Raw genomic sequence first — 15,421 nt, 5'->3', positions numbered from 1 at the left:
TTGGTGTTATAGCGTAGGGCCATTCTTTGCATTAGTGCTACTTCTGACAAATGGGCCATCTCCCTTGCCTCGTCTACTAGGTCCTTCTCTACAGCTTCTTCCACTCTGTTCAGAAGTAGTCGTGGGCTCGGCTCGCCGATCTCTATGGGTATCATTGCGTCCACCCCGTACGTCAGGCGGAAAGGGTTTCTCCCGTGGAGGACTGCTTGGTTGTACGGTAAGACCAGAGGACTGAGGCGAGTTCGTCGGCCCATGCACCTTTTTTATTATCCAGCAACTTCTTGAGGCCCAGCAAGATGACCTTATTTGCAGCCTCGACTTGCCCGTTCGTCTGGGGATGCTCCACCGAAGAGAATTTCTGTTTTATGCCCAGACCGGTGAGGAACTCCACAAACTTTTTATCGGTGAACTGCGTCCCGTTATCCGAGATAACGACTTCCGGGATGCCGTATCGGGTTATCACCTGTCTCCACATGAACTTTTGACAATTGGATGAGGATATACTGGCCAGCGGTTCAGCCTCTATCCATTTGATGTAGTAGTCGAAGGCAACTATGAGATATTTGACTTGCCCCGGACCAACCGGAAAAGGTCCCAAGAGGTCGACCCCCCACTGTGCGAAAGGTCAGGAGGACGTTAGTAAGCTCGGTTCGGTAGCCGGTGCTTTGTGGAAGTTGGCATTCTCTTGGCACTTGACACACTTCTTCACGAATTCTTTGGAGTCCTCCATCATCGATGGCCAGTAATATCCAGCTCGGATGAGCTTTCTTGCTAGGGCTTTGTCCCCGATGTGGTGACCACAACACCCCTCGTGGACTTCCCTGAGTACGTAGTCCGTTTGGTCGGGATGCAGGCATTTCAGCAAGGGCTGGCTGAGTCCCTTTTTGAACAGTTGGCCTTGTATGATCGCATATTTGGCTGCCTCCCTCTCAACATTTTAGCTTTCTTCTCATCTTCAGGGAGTTTGCCGTTTTCTAAGTAATCAGTGATGGGGTCCATCCAGGAGGGACTTATCTTTGTCAGGTGGAGGGCAACTGCTGGTTCTTTTGTCATGCCTTGAATGAGGGACCGGTTGCCGGCTCCTGGTTTCGTACTCGCTAGCTTGGATAGGAGGTACGCACGTGTGTTCCTTTCCCTTGGAACGTGTTGGACCGTGACCTCCTCAAACTGTTTGCTCAGCTCTTTGACCTTCTCCAAGTACTTTTGTAATAGCGAGTCTCTGGCTTGGTAGCTTCCATTTACTTGCGAGGTCACAACCTGTGAGTCGCTGCATACTTCCAGACTCGTAGCCCCGACTTCCCGAGCTAAGATTAAGCCGCCTAGAAGGTCCTCATATTCTGCTTGGTTGTTTGATACGGGAAACTCGAACCTGATTGATTGTTCGTATATGACCCCGGCAGAACTTTCCAAGATGATCCCGGCACCCCCGGACGTTTGGTTGAAGGCTCCGTCCACATGGAGCCTCCACCGTATGCCCGCTTCCTCGGTCGGGTCCCCCGCTACTTCTACCAAGAAGTCTGCCATTGCTTGTGCCTTGATCGCATGTCGGGGCTCGTATCGCAAATCATACTGAGATAGCTCGATGGCCCAAGTCATCATTCTTCCCGCTAAGTCAGGTTTTTGGAGCACTTGGCGGATTCCCTGATCCGTTCTCACGACCACTTGGTGACCCTGGAAGTACTGTCGTAGTCTTCGGGAGGAGGTTAGCAGTGCTAGGGCCAGCTTCTCTAGTTTGCTGTATCTCAATTCTGCTCCTTGCAGTGCTCTATTCACGAAGTAAATTGGTTGTTGAACTTTCCCTTCTTCCCGTACCAAAACTGCTGACAGCGCTTCATCCGTTATGGCCAGGTATAGGTAGAGCAGTTCTCCGACTTTGGGCTTCTCGAGCACGGGTGGTTTGGCGAGGATCTCTTTGAAATGTTTAAATGCTTCCTCACACGCTGGGGTCCATTCAAACACTATTCCTTTTTTCATAATATTGAAAAATGGCAGCGCCCTAACGGCCGATGCCCCGAGGAAACGGGATAGGGCGGTGAGTCTACCTGATAACCTCTGAACATCCTTGATGCAGCCCGGACTCTTCATTTGGAGCATTGCTTGGCACTTTTCCGGGTTGGCCTCGACCCCCCCCCCTTTTGGGTTATCATGAACCCTAGGAACTTTCCTGCCTCCATAGCAAAGGCACATTTGAGTGGGTTGAGCCTCATGCCGTGTTTTCGGAGGGAGGCGAACACATTTCCCAGGTCACTTATGAGGTCCTCGGGTCGGGTGGTCTTCGCAAGGATATCATCTACATACACCTCCACCGTTTTGCCTATGAGATCATTGAATATCTTGTTCATTATCCTCTGGTACGTGGCCCCAGCGTTCTTCAGGCCGAACGGTATTACCTTGTAGCAATATATCCCTCTTGGCGTTATGAACGCCGTTTTCTCTTCGTCAGGCCGGTGCATCGGTATCTGGTTATAACCAGAGTAGGCGCCCATAAAGCTTAGCTACCGATATCCCGCCGCAGCGTCGACGAGTGCATCAATGTTGGGCAGGGGAAGCAGTCCTTGGGGCATGCTTTGTTGAGATCAGAGTAATCCACACACATCCTCCATTTCCCATTGTGCTTTTTCACTAAAACTACATTCGACAGCCATGTCGAGTAGTCAAGTTCTCAAATAAATCCTGCTTCGAGGAGGCTAGCCGTCTGCCTGGACACCTCCTCCGCTCGCTCTTGCGATATTTTCCTCCTTCTTTGAGCTACCGGTCTGGCCTCCGCCATCACGGCCAAGTGATGTGACATGAGTTGGGGGTCTATTCCCGGCATGTCGGTTGGCGTCCATGTAAATAGGTCGCCGTTAGCCCTGATCATTTCTATTAGGGGCCCCTTCAGGTCGTGTGGTAGGTTTCTGTTCACGAAGGTGAACTTCTCCTCTGTGTCGCCGACTCTGAATTTCTCCAAGTTCCCTTCCGGCTCGGGTCTGGGTTTGTCTTCGACTCTAGCGTCTAGGTCGGAAAGGAACACTCCCGCTGCTTCCTTGGACTTCTTCCTTAAGGAGAGACTGGCATTGTCGCAGGCGACTACCGTTTCCAAATCTCCTTTTATGGATCCCACGGACCCGTCGTCAGCCACGAATTTCATTACCAGCATTTTTGTGCTGATTACTGCCCCGAGATCGTTGATGGTCTTCCTCCCCAGGATGATATTGTAGGCTGTGGAGTCGCGCAGAACCACGAACTCGGCTATTGTCGAGCCTCGTCCCTGCCCGTGTCCTACTGATATCGGCAGGGCGATTATCCCGTCTAGCTTGATGAAGTAGTCACCTAACCTTACAACACCGTGCTGGTGGGTTTTCAGGTCGGCATCCCATAGTCCTAAAGCATCGAACACATTGCGGAACATGATATTTGAGTCAGCACCGGTGTCTATGAGGATGCGCTTGATGAGGCCAGTTCCCACTCTGGCCGTGATGACCATTGGGGGCTTTTCGCGACCTCATCAAACCACTGGTCCTCCAGGCCGAATGAGATGGATGGCGACCTCGACCTCTCGGGGTTTTGTGCAGATGATGAAGAAATCGCCAGGACTTTGGCGTCTTTCTTGTGTGCCGACTTCGACCTTGGGGGTGCGTCTCTCGCCGTCACGACGTTCACTATGGTGAGACCTTGTTCGCTGTCGCCCTGGTCGTGACGTCACTTTGCCATGCGAGTTTTGTCCTCTGCCTCTCGGTCGCGATCTCGTCTTCTGGGCTCCCTGATGAGATGAGAGAATTCAGCCAGTTTCCCGTCCCGGATTGCTTGTTCCAACGCGTCCTTCAAGTCGAAGCAATCCTGTGTCTTGTGTCCATAGTCTTTGTGATAATCACAATAGAGGCTCTTGTTTCCCCCGGTCCGGTCCTTCAGAGGTCGGAGCTTCGACAAAATTCCCTTCTCTGCTATCTGTTGATAAACTTCTATGATGGGGACGGTGAGGGGGTGTATTTGGTGAACTTCCCGACTCGAGGAAACGGCCTGGGTGTCTTGCTCGGACCGCCGTCTCTGGCGTGTTCCTTCTGTCTTTCTCCGCTTCCGTGCTGCCATGTCTGATTGTAGAAGGGCTGCCATTTCCCATTTGTTGGCAGCTACGACCTGGCTGACTTCTTCATCGTTAATGTATTCCCTGGCTACACTTTGGATCTCCTGCTTTGTCCACACCGGCTTCGTGGTGAGGTGCTTTCTGAAGTCCTCGTTTAGAAGTCCATTCGTCAGGCATAGGCTAGCAACCGAATCAGTCAGCCCGTCGATCTCCAAGCACTCGTCGTTGAACCGTCTAGATATTTCCTGGTCGGTTCGCCAGACCTCTGCGTCACCCCGAGCAGATTGATCGGGTGCTTTGCCTTTGCGATTCTGGTAGTAAATTGGGCTAGGAACGCATGGCTAATATCCAAAAACCTAGCCACCGAGCCCGTCGGGAGGCTATTAAACCACCGTATTGCAGGTCCCGCGAGAGTTACCGGGAAAGCGCGGCACCTTACTTCGTCTCCCACTCCCTCCAGGTTCATCCTGGACTCGAAGGCCGTAAGGTGCTCCTGCGGGTCTTGGGTTCCATCGTACCTCATGTCTGTTAGCTTGTCAAAGTGCTTTGGCAGCCGGACTTCGAGGATGGAACGATAAAATGGGGTTGCGCCTATTATCACTGGTCCCCACGTTCTCCTTGTTCTTTCCTCGCCGTCTTCCCGTCGAGCGTCTTCCCGGTCTCTATCTGTGGTGCGTCTCCTTTCGCGCCTGGTGTAGATGATGGGGTCACGGTGCCTCCTTGTGCGTCCTTCCTCCCTGGCGCTCTCGGGCTCAGATCGTGGGCTAGCAGTTTTCCGGAAGTGGCTTCTCAGAGGGGAACGGGAGTAGCTTGATTCGGGAGTTTGTTGGCGATGTTCCCGATCTGCCAACCGGCGCTCCAGGTCCTGCATCCTGTGACGCAGTTCCTGCATTATTCTGGCGCTGTTGTCGCCAGTTCCCCCGAAGGGGCGCCTTTCTTGAGATCGTGAGGTTCGTCGTGGAGGGAACCTCGTGCGCTCCCGGGAGGAAGCCACAGAGGCTTCTCCTCTGCGGTCGGTCTCACGGCCTGTTCCTCCTGGGTCCAGTACAACGTCCATTCAGGCGTCCCACAGACAGCGGCAATGTTCAGTAGGTCGGGTACCGGACGGTTCGGGTTGATACTCTGGTTGGTAAAAAAAGGGGGGGGGAGTCGCCTAGTCTTGGGTTGCTGGATCGGAGGAGGTGTAGCCGACTTCCCGAGCTCTTCGTGTGGAAAAGGGGGGTGTCACCTGCAAAGACACTCCGACGCTCTAGTCAGTCAAGTGTGCAGGCGAAAAGTGGGAGAATGATGTGTGACGTACCTTGGGGGAGGGGTAGGACCCTTCCCATATATACTGTGTCAGTAGTGGATCTCACAAGAGCAGACCAACCTTCCTCGAAGCTTCCTCATACAGCTGCAGTGGAGAGCCGTCAAGGACGCGTGTCCGGGTCGGTGGTTGGGCTGCTTGCACCCGACCGTTCGGGTCGGGTGGCTTGCGGGTCGGGTCGATCCGCGTTCTGTCTGGACCAGGCCGTAACAACTTTTAATCAAAATCAAGTTGTAAAATTCAATTTGATACAACCTTCACCTCTCATCACTTTGTTTCTTGCATACAAATTTTATTCTTTCTTTCTCATGGTATGATATCCAACACTTTTATAGATTTTCCTATGTTTTCATATTCCAAACCGGAACTTTTTGTTGCTGATGTATTTACATTTATCTTTTCTTAAGCAATAATTAATTTATTTATCCTTGTCTATTCACAAAAACGTGAAAATCTTTGCTTATTTTGTACTACATTCAAACACTGATGCATCGATTTTTGCTCATTTAACACTATGCTCGAGTAATATAGCTTGTTGTTTCTGGACAATGACCTAACTTTAGTGCCGTATTTGGTCTATTCCAAAAGGATTTGACAAAAATTTATGCTAACAGTCAAGGGTCTAACACAATCCTTGGTCTTTGTCCTAACTTAGAACCAACTATCTAACATAGGCGAAATTATAGATGTGATAACTTTTATCTCATGAAGAAGGGTGGGTTTGGTTTTGTCTTGGGGGAAGAGAGAAGCGCGTTTGAGTCTCTTAAACGCTTTCTACCCTTCAACTCACATTTACTAAAAATTACTAACTTTTGCGTTCACTCTTTCCCGTTGTACGTGCTGAAATTTATTTTCTATATACCAATTGTGTCCTTTATTATTCATTTATTTGTTGTTTTTTTTATAATATTTTTTTTCAATACTCTCTTATGCATATTATTATTTTTTATAAAACTTCTATTATTTTTTGTTTTTTTTTTTGTGACTTATTATTTTTTCTTTATATGATTTTTTTTACTGATATTGTTTTTTTTTTTGTGAAATATTTTTTTGCTTTGTATTATGATTCTATTAATCCTATTAGAGTACTAAAGAGTATTGAAAGTGTTAAAAAAAATTAAAATTTATTTAAATATCTAAAATAAAATAATTATTTAAATTCATGTCCTTTTCTATAATTTTTTATCTAAAAGTAATTTTGAATAATATAATCTAAACAATATTTAATTTTCTATAATCCATTTTAAATAAAAATTACCAAACATAAATCCCATTAATACTAACTCACTTTTGATTTAGCTTTCAATTTCATCGGGAGTTTAGTGCAAAAAACATAATATATATATATATATATATCGCACACACACATTTGAAACTCTAACAAGAAATTAGTCATTGTAGTTAACGATAAGCCATTCATGAACCAAAAACACAATTTTGATAACTGAACTAAAAAAATGCATCAAAATAGCAGTTTAAATTTCCTCTACCCATAATCTTATAATATTGATTGGTTTGCAAAAGGTAATATTCCCCTTCATTCATTCTAAAGTAAATATATTTAATCAAAAAATCCTTTTTCACAATAATTCGCTGCTCATGTATTCTTGACAAATAATTGTGATAATTGATAAAGACAACTTTATAATAACTTCTTGTTAGGAGTATCAAGAAGGCCATGGATATATCACTGTCAAACGAAGAAAAACAAAGCAGCAAGATCACGCTGCATATCCGTTTGGTGGTCTAAAAAGTAATTATGCTTAAGTTGTTATGTTGCCGAACGGAAGAATAAGGAGGAAAAGTGTTAAATAACGATATCCACAATGAAAGAAAAAGTTTAGATCCATTTATACATGTACACTCGTTAAAGCAACCACACCGTTTTCCCAGTGAGTGTTTTAATAGGGGGAAGGAAGGGGCGGGGGAACCTGAGAAGGGGAAGTCTTTCTTTCAATAGCAGGGTAAATTTAGTATACATGCTCCACTTTGTTCCAAAAGCACAGCAAAATTAGGAAGTTCAAGAACATAAATGGGTTAAACTCATATACTTTCAACATAGAGATGCCAGCTCCAAAAGCTCTTTGTATTCATCGGATACATAAGATTTCACCTTCATAGTGGGTTTCCCATCAGTTCCCGGTGAAATGCACTTAATACCAATGACAGTGGCCAAACCTGCAAAGAGAAATTCCTGTCAACCCAATGTACAATGGCAAGGACATGTCAAGAACATATATAACACTAATTTTCACAACTTCACCTCACAATCAAAGCTAATTGATAGATCCAATAAGTTCTCAGCTCTTCACTTATATTTAGCTGCAGAATCTTTGACCCATTTGCTCATCACTAATCACTATATTTAGTAGCATACTAAAATGTTAAGCAATATGCCATTTTACATTAATTTTAAAATAGATGTTTGAAAGTGAGCAAACAATCCAGTTCAGTGGTTACATTTGTAACTGAAAAATATTTTTAGAGTACTACGTTGTTGGCTTGAATGCAAAATAGTAACGGCAGAAAACAGCAACATTTCCACCGTCAATAAACAAAGGATGAAGCTTTTATTATAATTTCACCTAGTGTGTTCCCGTGATAAGTATTAGTATTGTACTCACTATCATGTACACGACCATACACCATTTTTTCCCCTCTCCAAAATTCCAAAGGCCTTGTCCTGATCCTGGTGCTCCTCCTTAGTCCAGCCTCCCATGATGTACCGGCAGCTGGGAAGATAAAACGTAAGTTATTAACTATAACAAAATATTATAGCAAATGAATGGATGAGTTCAACAAGTAGTAGAAACCTGCAAGGCTCTGCCTCCGAGAAAGACTTTTATCTTTATGTTGTCTTTTCGATCGCCTAACTCTCCTTTGTCCATAATCAGGCAAAACAGAATTACCATCTGTCATTTCCTGTAAACAGGGACAGACATTCAGTTCCACAAGCAGCCAGCCGCACAAAGATGCAGATTATGCCTAATCCAAAACAAAATGAAGAAAAAGTGCTACTAGTACATTCTAATTTTCAACAAATGCTAACTTGGGAACCAATTCAAAACCATAACTTTTGCAATTATTTTTCAATTTCACACCGTCTATTAACAGTCTTCATTGTATAGTACAATTTGGCTTTGCAAGGAAATGAAAAAAAAAAGCCCAACCTATTATTAGTTCAAGACAAGAAACTGTTTGAATACTGGCTACTATCTACCCTTGCTAATACCTGATATAAAGGATAATTAAAATGAGATTCAAATACTAAGACTTCAGGGGAACTAAATGGAAAGCAGCGAAGTTGTTAACCTGTAAACACTGTTCTGGACCATCGTCTGATCTTCTGGAATCTTTATCATGATCATTGGCTTGAAACCCAGCAGGGTCTGAATGATCTGCTAAACCATACAATAGACTTAGCACTATCAACAGTAAAGCTAAAGGTAATACTAAATGATGTCCTCCCTTGATTTCAAATCAAAACAATTTATCAGGGTAGTGTAAGCAACAAAAATAATCAAAAGTCATAACTTATCCCCCCTAAGATCAACTACGTTGATTAAATTCAACGGCAGCAGTTTTATTGAAAATAGCTTCCATTAATTAAAAATAGGTAATTAAGCAATAATTTGGCAACAATAGGTAAGTCTATGGATCTTTAGAAGAAAGAAACTAAAAAGGCACAGGTTAAATGGTGATGAAGCATAACAATCTTTTATGCAGCAAACAAGGGATCACTAAAGAAGTTTATGCATTTAAGATAAAATTGGCTTAGTGTACCAAACTGCTGAAAAGAAAATATAAAGTGCATTCATTTAAAGTGAATTGATTAAATTACTAATGCAAAGAGATCTCATCGGAAGAAAATAACAACACAAATATTGCTTTTACTAAAATAACAATAGGGAAACATTATAGAGATAGCTTGGGATCAGCCAAGAATTAACCAGCCATTGTGCTTGCATATCAAGAACCTGATGGAATAAACATGCATACCTGGTTGATTCGCCATGTTAATATTAGAATCATCTGATGGCCCAACAGCCGCATGTGCCTGCAAATTTTCTGCCTGTATCATAAGATAGATTAATTCAGAGCTACAAAATTTGCCAGCAATTCAAGATGATCAAGATTGAAATATAAACATACTTCATTCTCAACTCTATTTGTTACAATATTTGGCCTCCCTACTATGTCATTCATACCACTGTCTCCAATATCCACATCCATGTCAATATGAGGACCATTTGACTCAATATTAACATCAAACTCAGGAAGCCTTGGATTATCCTCCACAGACTTTTGGGGTGTACAAGCACAATCTCTAATGATACCTTCCATCCCACTGGCTCCAGTATTCACGTCCATGACAACACGAGGTCCATTTGACTCAATATTAGCATCAGACTCAGGTTGCCCTGGATTATCCTCCACAGACTTTTGGGGTGTACAAGCACAATCTCTGACTGTGTCTTCCACTGAATGTGTCTCACTATTTCCAATTAAATCTTCCTTGGATTTTCCAGAAGAATAGGAGCCATTCCTGACAGTGTCACCTGGTGAACTTGTCTTATTAATGGCAATACCATCATCAATTACATTTGCAGAGGGTTCATTTGATGGATTCCCAGAAGCAGCAAGTTTGTGCTCCTGGTTTATCAGAGGAATTGGGGAATTCTTTCTTGTGGATAAATGATCAATTCCATCAGCTGCAAATGGATCCACCGATGGCTTTGGGTGTGAAAGGTGAAGCAGCAAGGAAGATAGTGGAGCAAATGGACTTCTTGGTGGGGTGGGTGAAGCTGATTGCTGCAATTGGCATCCTATGCCCTGTCTAATAGGTGTTCTACTATTAAATCCTTTCAACAAATTATCAAGGATGGATAAAGGTTTCCACTTCCTTGGATTTGACGAGTTCCCATGCAAAGATTTCATACCAATAACTTGGTTATTATTTGGGAAGTCAGGAATAGATAATTTCTCCAGAACAATTGGTTTGATATGTAACTTCTCCTGCAAAAGAGTCACTGCTTCATCCCCTTCTAGATCTTCAGAATTGCATTGAAGCAATCCATCCAGTATTTCATTGATCTTGTTCTCTTCAATAGCAGGTGAATCTGCAGTAAAATACATCTACGAATGTCTGAAGTCTGGAAAACAAGAGAAATGGAAAGGGACTACTGCTAGGAGGGAAAGCCAAAACTCAACTTAAGAGGGATTAAAAAGAAAACAACTCGTGCCCTACAGAGTATCATTGATTTACCAGTTACTTCATTTTCCAGTGGTGTAAGAGAAGCTCCACCTTCATCTGTGCTCTCACCAACAGGGCCAAGATCGACAGATTCACTTGCCTTTTGAGAGGGTAGAACATAATCATTATTGTCAAAAGTTTCTTTAGGATAACGATGCTTGTATCTGACCCGCCTGAGCCATATGATATTTGATGAATGTTAGCTAACCGAAAAATAAAAGAATGACAAACATCATAAACAAAGCAATGGAGGCTGATTATTCAAGAATTAGCATTGTACCGCTCATTATTCCCTGAAAGTCCTGGTCGACGTTGTCGCATCTTAGTGGTAGTATCTGACAGATTTGACTCAAGAAACTCACCTGTCTGCTTCTGTATCTCTCTTTTCGCATCTATCCATTCAAATGCAACACCAATAAGAGCAAACCTTATAAACATCATCCAATGTGTACACAGGAACAGAAATAAGGGGACTTACTTTCTAGCCGATCATGGGCCAAGAAGAATTCCACTGGATCTTTCAGTTTATCAAGGTCCAGAGTTGGAATCAAACTCTCAACAGATTGACTATAAAAAAAAAGATATATAAATAGAAATCAGTGTAAAAAATGCAAGGAAAAGGATTTGGGGGAGAATGAAAAAGGTAATTTACGTTTTAGTTGGCTTTAAAGAAAAACGAGCTCGCTTCAGGCCTAAAGCAGGTCTCCGTTTTCGAGGAAACTCTACAGCCTCTCCAGAAGCAGCAGCAACGTCATTCTCCTCATCAAATGCTATATCACTCAAGATTTCAGAGTCAAACAGTCCAGGAACTTCAGATATCACAGCCAACTTGCCCTCAAGTTTAGCAGGATTTTGCATTTCCTGTGAGAGGCATGGATAACAATTAAAAATATTGTTGCAAAACCGTTACAACTACTCTAATTCCCTCCTTTTTTTATCACATGACTCAAATCAAACAATGAACTCAAAATTTGACGCCTATGCATCACCCCGTATTTATGCTTCAAATAGGTGCCCAAAAAAAATTGCCTACATGCAATGCACTTTGGGGATTTACTCAAACACCTAAAATGCCACTCTTAGCTGGAACAAAACCACACAATAGAAGCAAAAGATGGAAGTAAAGCAATCCTAGTTAATAAGTTCCAAACTTGCGAAAAAGAATTATAAAAAAAAAAAAAAAAAACATGAAAAGGAGCTGAAAGGAGTTGAAGTGGAATTTTACCATGGATCGGAGGTGGTTGTGGATGGAGTCAAGAACGTGATTAGGATCGTAGGGCTTCGAAGGGGAAGGAGCAGTGACAGTAGAAGATGACGTTGTTTGCGGAAAGAGGGAGAGACTCAGAGACCCCAATAGTTAGCAACAGGATCCTCCACTTCACACACGGAACCTTCTTTCTCCATTTTCATTCATTCTTTCCTTTCATAAAGACAAAATTTGATCGATTTGGGATAGCAAGTTAGCGCGAAACACACTGTCACAACTCACAAACACACAAAATTCAAGAGAGTCAAATTTGTCTGAAAAATTACTTGTGGTCTAAATTGGTTGTTGAAATTTTTTTAATTAAATTGTCTTTTAAAAATTTTAAATTAATTATATTAGTTTTTCTGTCACTTTATTTATTTATTTATTGATAGTGTCAAAATTTGTTAATATAAGAATGTAACACCCAAATACACTTAAAAATTTTAATTGATTATTAACACGATTAGTTTACGAAATTAGATAAAATCAACTCCAAACTAAGAGATTCCAATACCTCAAGTTCTCTCTCCAATTAGGTTTTGATTTGATTTAATTTCATAAACTTATTTAATAGTCAATTAAGATTCTTAGGTATATATTAGGGCGTCACTTAATATGTTACATTAGCAAATTTTGACCGTATTAACAAAAAAATATGACAGAAGGATTAATATAACTAATGTAAAATCTTTAAAAGACGAATTTGATTAAAAAAATCTTTCAGGAACTAATTTGACCATTTATTCAAATTCAAAAGAGTAGACTATTGAGCAAGAATAAGAAAAACAGACCGGTAAATGAACCGATTAGAAAACTAGTTTAAAAATTTAAAAATTTAATTACGTCAAATAGATTTAATGTACAAGACATTTTAGTAACTAAGTCCAATCAAGTTAGCTCATTAACAATAAAATATACTCTAACAAGCGTATATATGTGCTCCACTGGCGCCTAATTAGAATGTGTATTGTATTTTTCTTACTTTCTGCAGCACGCAAATTTTTTTTTGGAGAGGACACAAATTTCAAAGCATAGCACACAAATTTTCGAAGCATAGCACATTAAATTTTGCACATAATACAAATTTATTGATATAGCCCACAATTTTTTTCACATAACATACAAATTTTCGAAATGTAGCACACAAATTTTTAAAGTATAGCACACAAATTTTTGCACAAACTTATCGATATGATTAGGGATGTTCATGGTTCATTTTTCACATAGAAACTAGTTTTAAATCAGTTTATAATGTAGTGCACCAGTTTATGAATTATTCTCCACATCCAAGTAATTTTAGCATCTAAATTTATCCAAATAATTTAGAGTCACGCACTTCTCTTTTCTGTTTTTTCTCCCCCGCGCTTCTTCTTCTTCTTTCAAATTCACGTACGTTCTTCTTCTTCTTCTTCTCCGTTATCGTCATCACCAATAATACCAACATTTTGCAAACATCTTTATTAGTTCTGATTTTCTCTGCTGCCATCATTAAATAATTTCAGTTCATTTCTTAATTTATTTTGGTTCATTTGTGTGTTAATTTTTTATTAGTTCTGATTTTCTCTGTTTCCATCATTAAATAATTTCGGTTCATTTCTTAATTTATTTTGGTTCATTTGTGTGTTAATTGAGATTTATTTGATGTTGCTGATAAGTATTGACCAAAATTTATATTCCTTAAGTAATTTCGATGAGTTTTTGTTAATGATTGAGTCTTTTTTAAGCAAAAAAGAATGAAATTATTTATTATCAATTTATTCAATTATATTATATTTTATTCCATTCCATTCAATTTGTCTTGAAAGCCATTCCAACCATTGGGACAAATTATTCATCAACAACGCACCTGGACTACAAATAAACCGAAAATATTATTAAAGCAAAACCATTGTATAATACTAAATAAACCGAATATTTGTCCATTATATAAATTCGAATTCAGAAACATCTGCGTCTAGAATGAACCGAAAATATTATCAAAGCGAAACCACTGTATAATAATAAATGAACCGAACACTGTCCATTATATAAATTCAAATTCAATTCAAAATGTTGGTTTTTGTTAGCAAAATGTTGGTGTTGTTGGTGATTACAATAACAAAGAAGAAGATGGGAAAAAGAAGAAAAATCAAACAAAAAAGAAGAAATAAGAAGAAAAAAAATCCTGAAAACTTCTCATCATATTCTTCTTTTCTTATCTTGTTCATCTAATCAAATAAAGAAAAAGAAACACATAATGCTGCAAAATCACTTGATGGATTTGGATGTGTTTTTGTTCATGATTCAATTTTATTTGTGTGTTTGTTTTCAAATTAAGTTTGTGTGTCGCAATCATTAAGTAATTTCGATTCATTCTGGATTTAAATAAGGTACATTTAGTCTGTGCTTGTGTTTGAAATGAGTTTACATTATGAATTTAATTTTCAGTTCATTTTGAATATAATTTTGGTTCATTCTAAATATAATTTTGATTCATTTCTGTTCTGTACAATTCAAAACTCTTCCTCCTCACCTTCATTCTACTGCTTCTTCACCAGGGAGAGAAGGAGGAAAAGAAAAAAAATACAGTAGCAACAATAAAAAAAAGAATGACGATAAGGAGAAAACACGTGAAGAAGAAGGAACGCAAAAAAGAAGGAGGAGGAGGAGGAGGAAGAACGCGAAGAAGAAGGTGAAGAAGCAGAAGACGCTCTGTGCGTAAACGAGCATGAGAAGAAGAAGAAGAAGAAGAAGAAGCTGCGCGTATAATCGTGCTCTTTTAATGAGAGTGGTTTTTGTTGGCCCTACTTGAATGAACTTGGATGAAAAAATACTTGAATGTGTAGCACACCTAGGGGTGGCAAGCGGGGAAGCCGCCCTGCCCTGCCTAGTGAGGCGGTCCTAAAATCCCACCCCACCCGCCTAACTACGGGCTGGCGGGTTAAGCCCGCCAAATCTTCTCTTTTTTTTTTTACTATTAACTATTAAATAATATATACAATTTCACAATCATTTTAATAAATTTATAATTTCTAAAGGTATAAAAAATTATATTTTTTATATTCACAAATATTAAAGTCTTCGTAATTATGAATATCTAATAAACATAATTATAAACCAAGTTTTCATCCAAAATATAATTATAAATATTGTCTCCAAAACAAAATAAACATAATCCAAAACACTCAATTTTCATCTTTATTATCTTGTAAGTTGGGTTGGGAAAAGTTGGGTTTTGGCGAAAAAATTACAAAAATACCCCCTTGCCAAAAAAATACTAAGTCTGGTGAGAAAGTCCACCCCACCAAATCCCACGGTTTAAGCAATGCGGGTTAGGCGAGCTTTTACTATTTGGCAGTCCCAATTTTCTAATCCGGCTTGACATATTTAAGCCCGTTTGCCACCCCTAGCAACACCCCAGTTTAAACCAATTCATAAAAATAAAACCAATTTAAACTAATTTATATGCTAAACCTAGTTTTTAATATATAAAAAATCATATTTAATCGATTTTTCCTTTTTTTTCTCTCTCTACATTTCTCTTCTCTCTCCCCTCTCTCAACCTCTATT

At 40.5% G+C, this 15,421-nt stretch overlaps 3 protein-coding genes across 5 annotated transcripts; all 3 read right to left on the bottom strand.

Moving 5' to 3' along the window:
• Nucleotides 1-858: 858 nt before the first annotated feature.
• On the bottom strand, nucleotides 859-2,085 carry LOC107647312 (uncharacterized). Its single transcript, XM_016351397.1, has one exon. The coding sequence runs from the start codon at nucleotides 2,083-2,085 to the stop codon at nucleotides 859-861; it is 1,227 nt and encodes a 408-aa protein (XP_016206883.1).
• Nucleotides 2,086-2,662: 577 nt separating this feature from the next.
• Nucleotides 2,663-3,466, bottom strand: LOC148562756 (uncharacterized). Its single transcript, XM_088490985.1, has one exon. It carries the CDS (start codon nucleotides 3,464-3,466, stop codon nucleotides 2,663-2,665), a length of 804 nt encoding a protein of 267 aa, XP_088347111.1.
• A 3,695-nt stretch (nucleotides 3,467-7,161) lies between these two features.
• Nucleotides 7,162-12,118, bottom strand: LOC107604867 (centromere protein C). 3 transcript variants are annotated; one of them, XR_015885968.1, is made up of 11 exons: nucleotides 11,849-12,118; nucleotides 11,276-11,484; nucleotides 11,102-11,190; nucleotides 10,904-11,015; nucleotides 10,636-10,796; nucleotides 9,522-10,489; nucleotides 9,369-9,441; nucleotides 8,682-8,767; nucleotides 8,183-8,291; nucleotides 7,633-8,101; nucleotides 7,162-7,547 (listed from the first exon to the last, which is right to left on the bottom strand). XR_015885968.1 is itself a non-coding variant. In XM_021104856.2 (11 exons), the coding sequence occupies exons 1-11, from the start codon at nucleotides 11,849-11,851 to the stop codon at nucleotides 7,423-7,425; spliced, it is 2,082 nt and encodes a 693-aa protein (XP_020960515.1). In that variant the 5' UTR covers nucleotides 11,852-12,118; the 3' UTR covers nucleotides 7,162-7,422. The 3 variants fall into 3 exon arrangements, 2 of the variants coding, with proteins under 2 accessions (XP_020960515.1, XP_016162059.1); XM_021104856.2 differs by having other exon boundaries at nucleotides 7,955-8,101; XM_016306573.3 differs by having other exon boundaries at nucleotides 7,994-8,101.
• Nucleotides 12,119-15,421: the final 3,303 nt, after the last annotated feature.

This window comes from Arachis ipaensis, chromosome B6 (genome assembly GCF_059453495.1).
Source record: "Arachis ipaensis isolate K30076 ecotype BB chromosome B6, ASM5945349v1, whole genome shotgun sequence".
NCBI classification, from domain to species: domain Eukaryota; kingdom Viridiplantae; phylum Streptophyta; class Magnoliopsida; order Fabales; family Fabaceae; genus Arachis; species Arachis ipaensis.
The sequence above is the reverse complement of the archived record's forward strand: the minus strand, read 5'-3'. Positions and strand labels throughout refer to the sequence as shown.

What these genes read in the sequence shown, in the direction of transcription:
- LOC107647312 (XM_016351397.1), bottom strand. Translation starts at nt 2,085, where the DNA reads ATGAAGAGTCCGGGCTGCATCAAGGATGTTCAGAGGTTATCAGGTAGA.
- LOC148562756 (XM_088490985.1), bottom strand. Translation starts at nt 3,466, where the DNA reads ATGGTCATCACGGCCAGAGTGGGAACTGGCCTCATCAAGCGCATCCTC.
- LOC107604867 (XM_021104856.2), bottom strand. An exon ending in CAAATAGAGTTGAGAATGAA is followed by an intron (nt 9,442 to 9,521) that starts GTATGTTTATAT and finishes CTTATGATACAG; the next exon opens with GCAGAAAATTTGCAGGCACA. An exon ending in TCGGAGGCAGAGCCTTGCAG is followed by an intron (nt 8,102 to 8,182) that starts GTTTCTACTACT and finishes TTATCTTCCCAG; the next exon opens with CTGCCGGTACATCATGGGAG.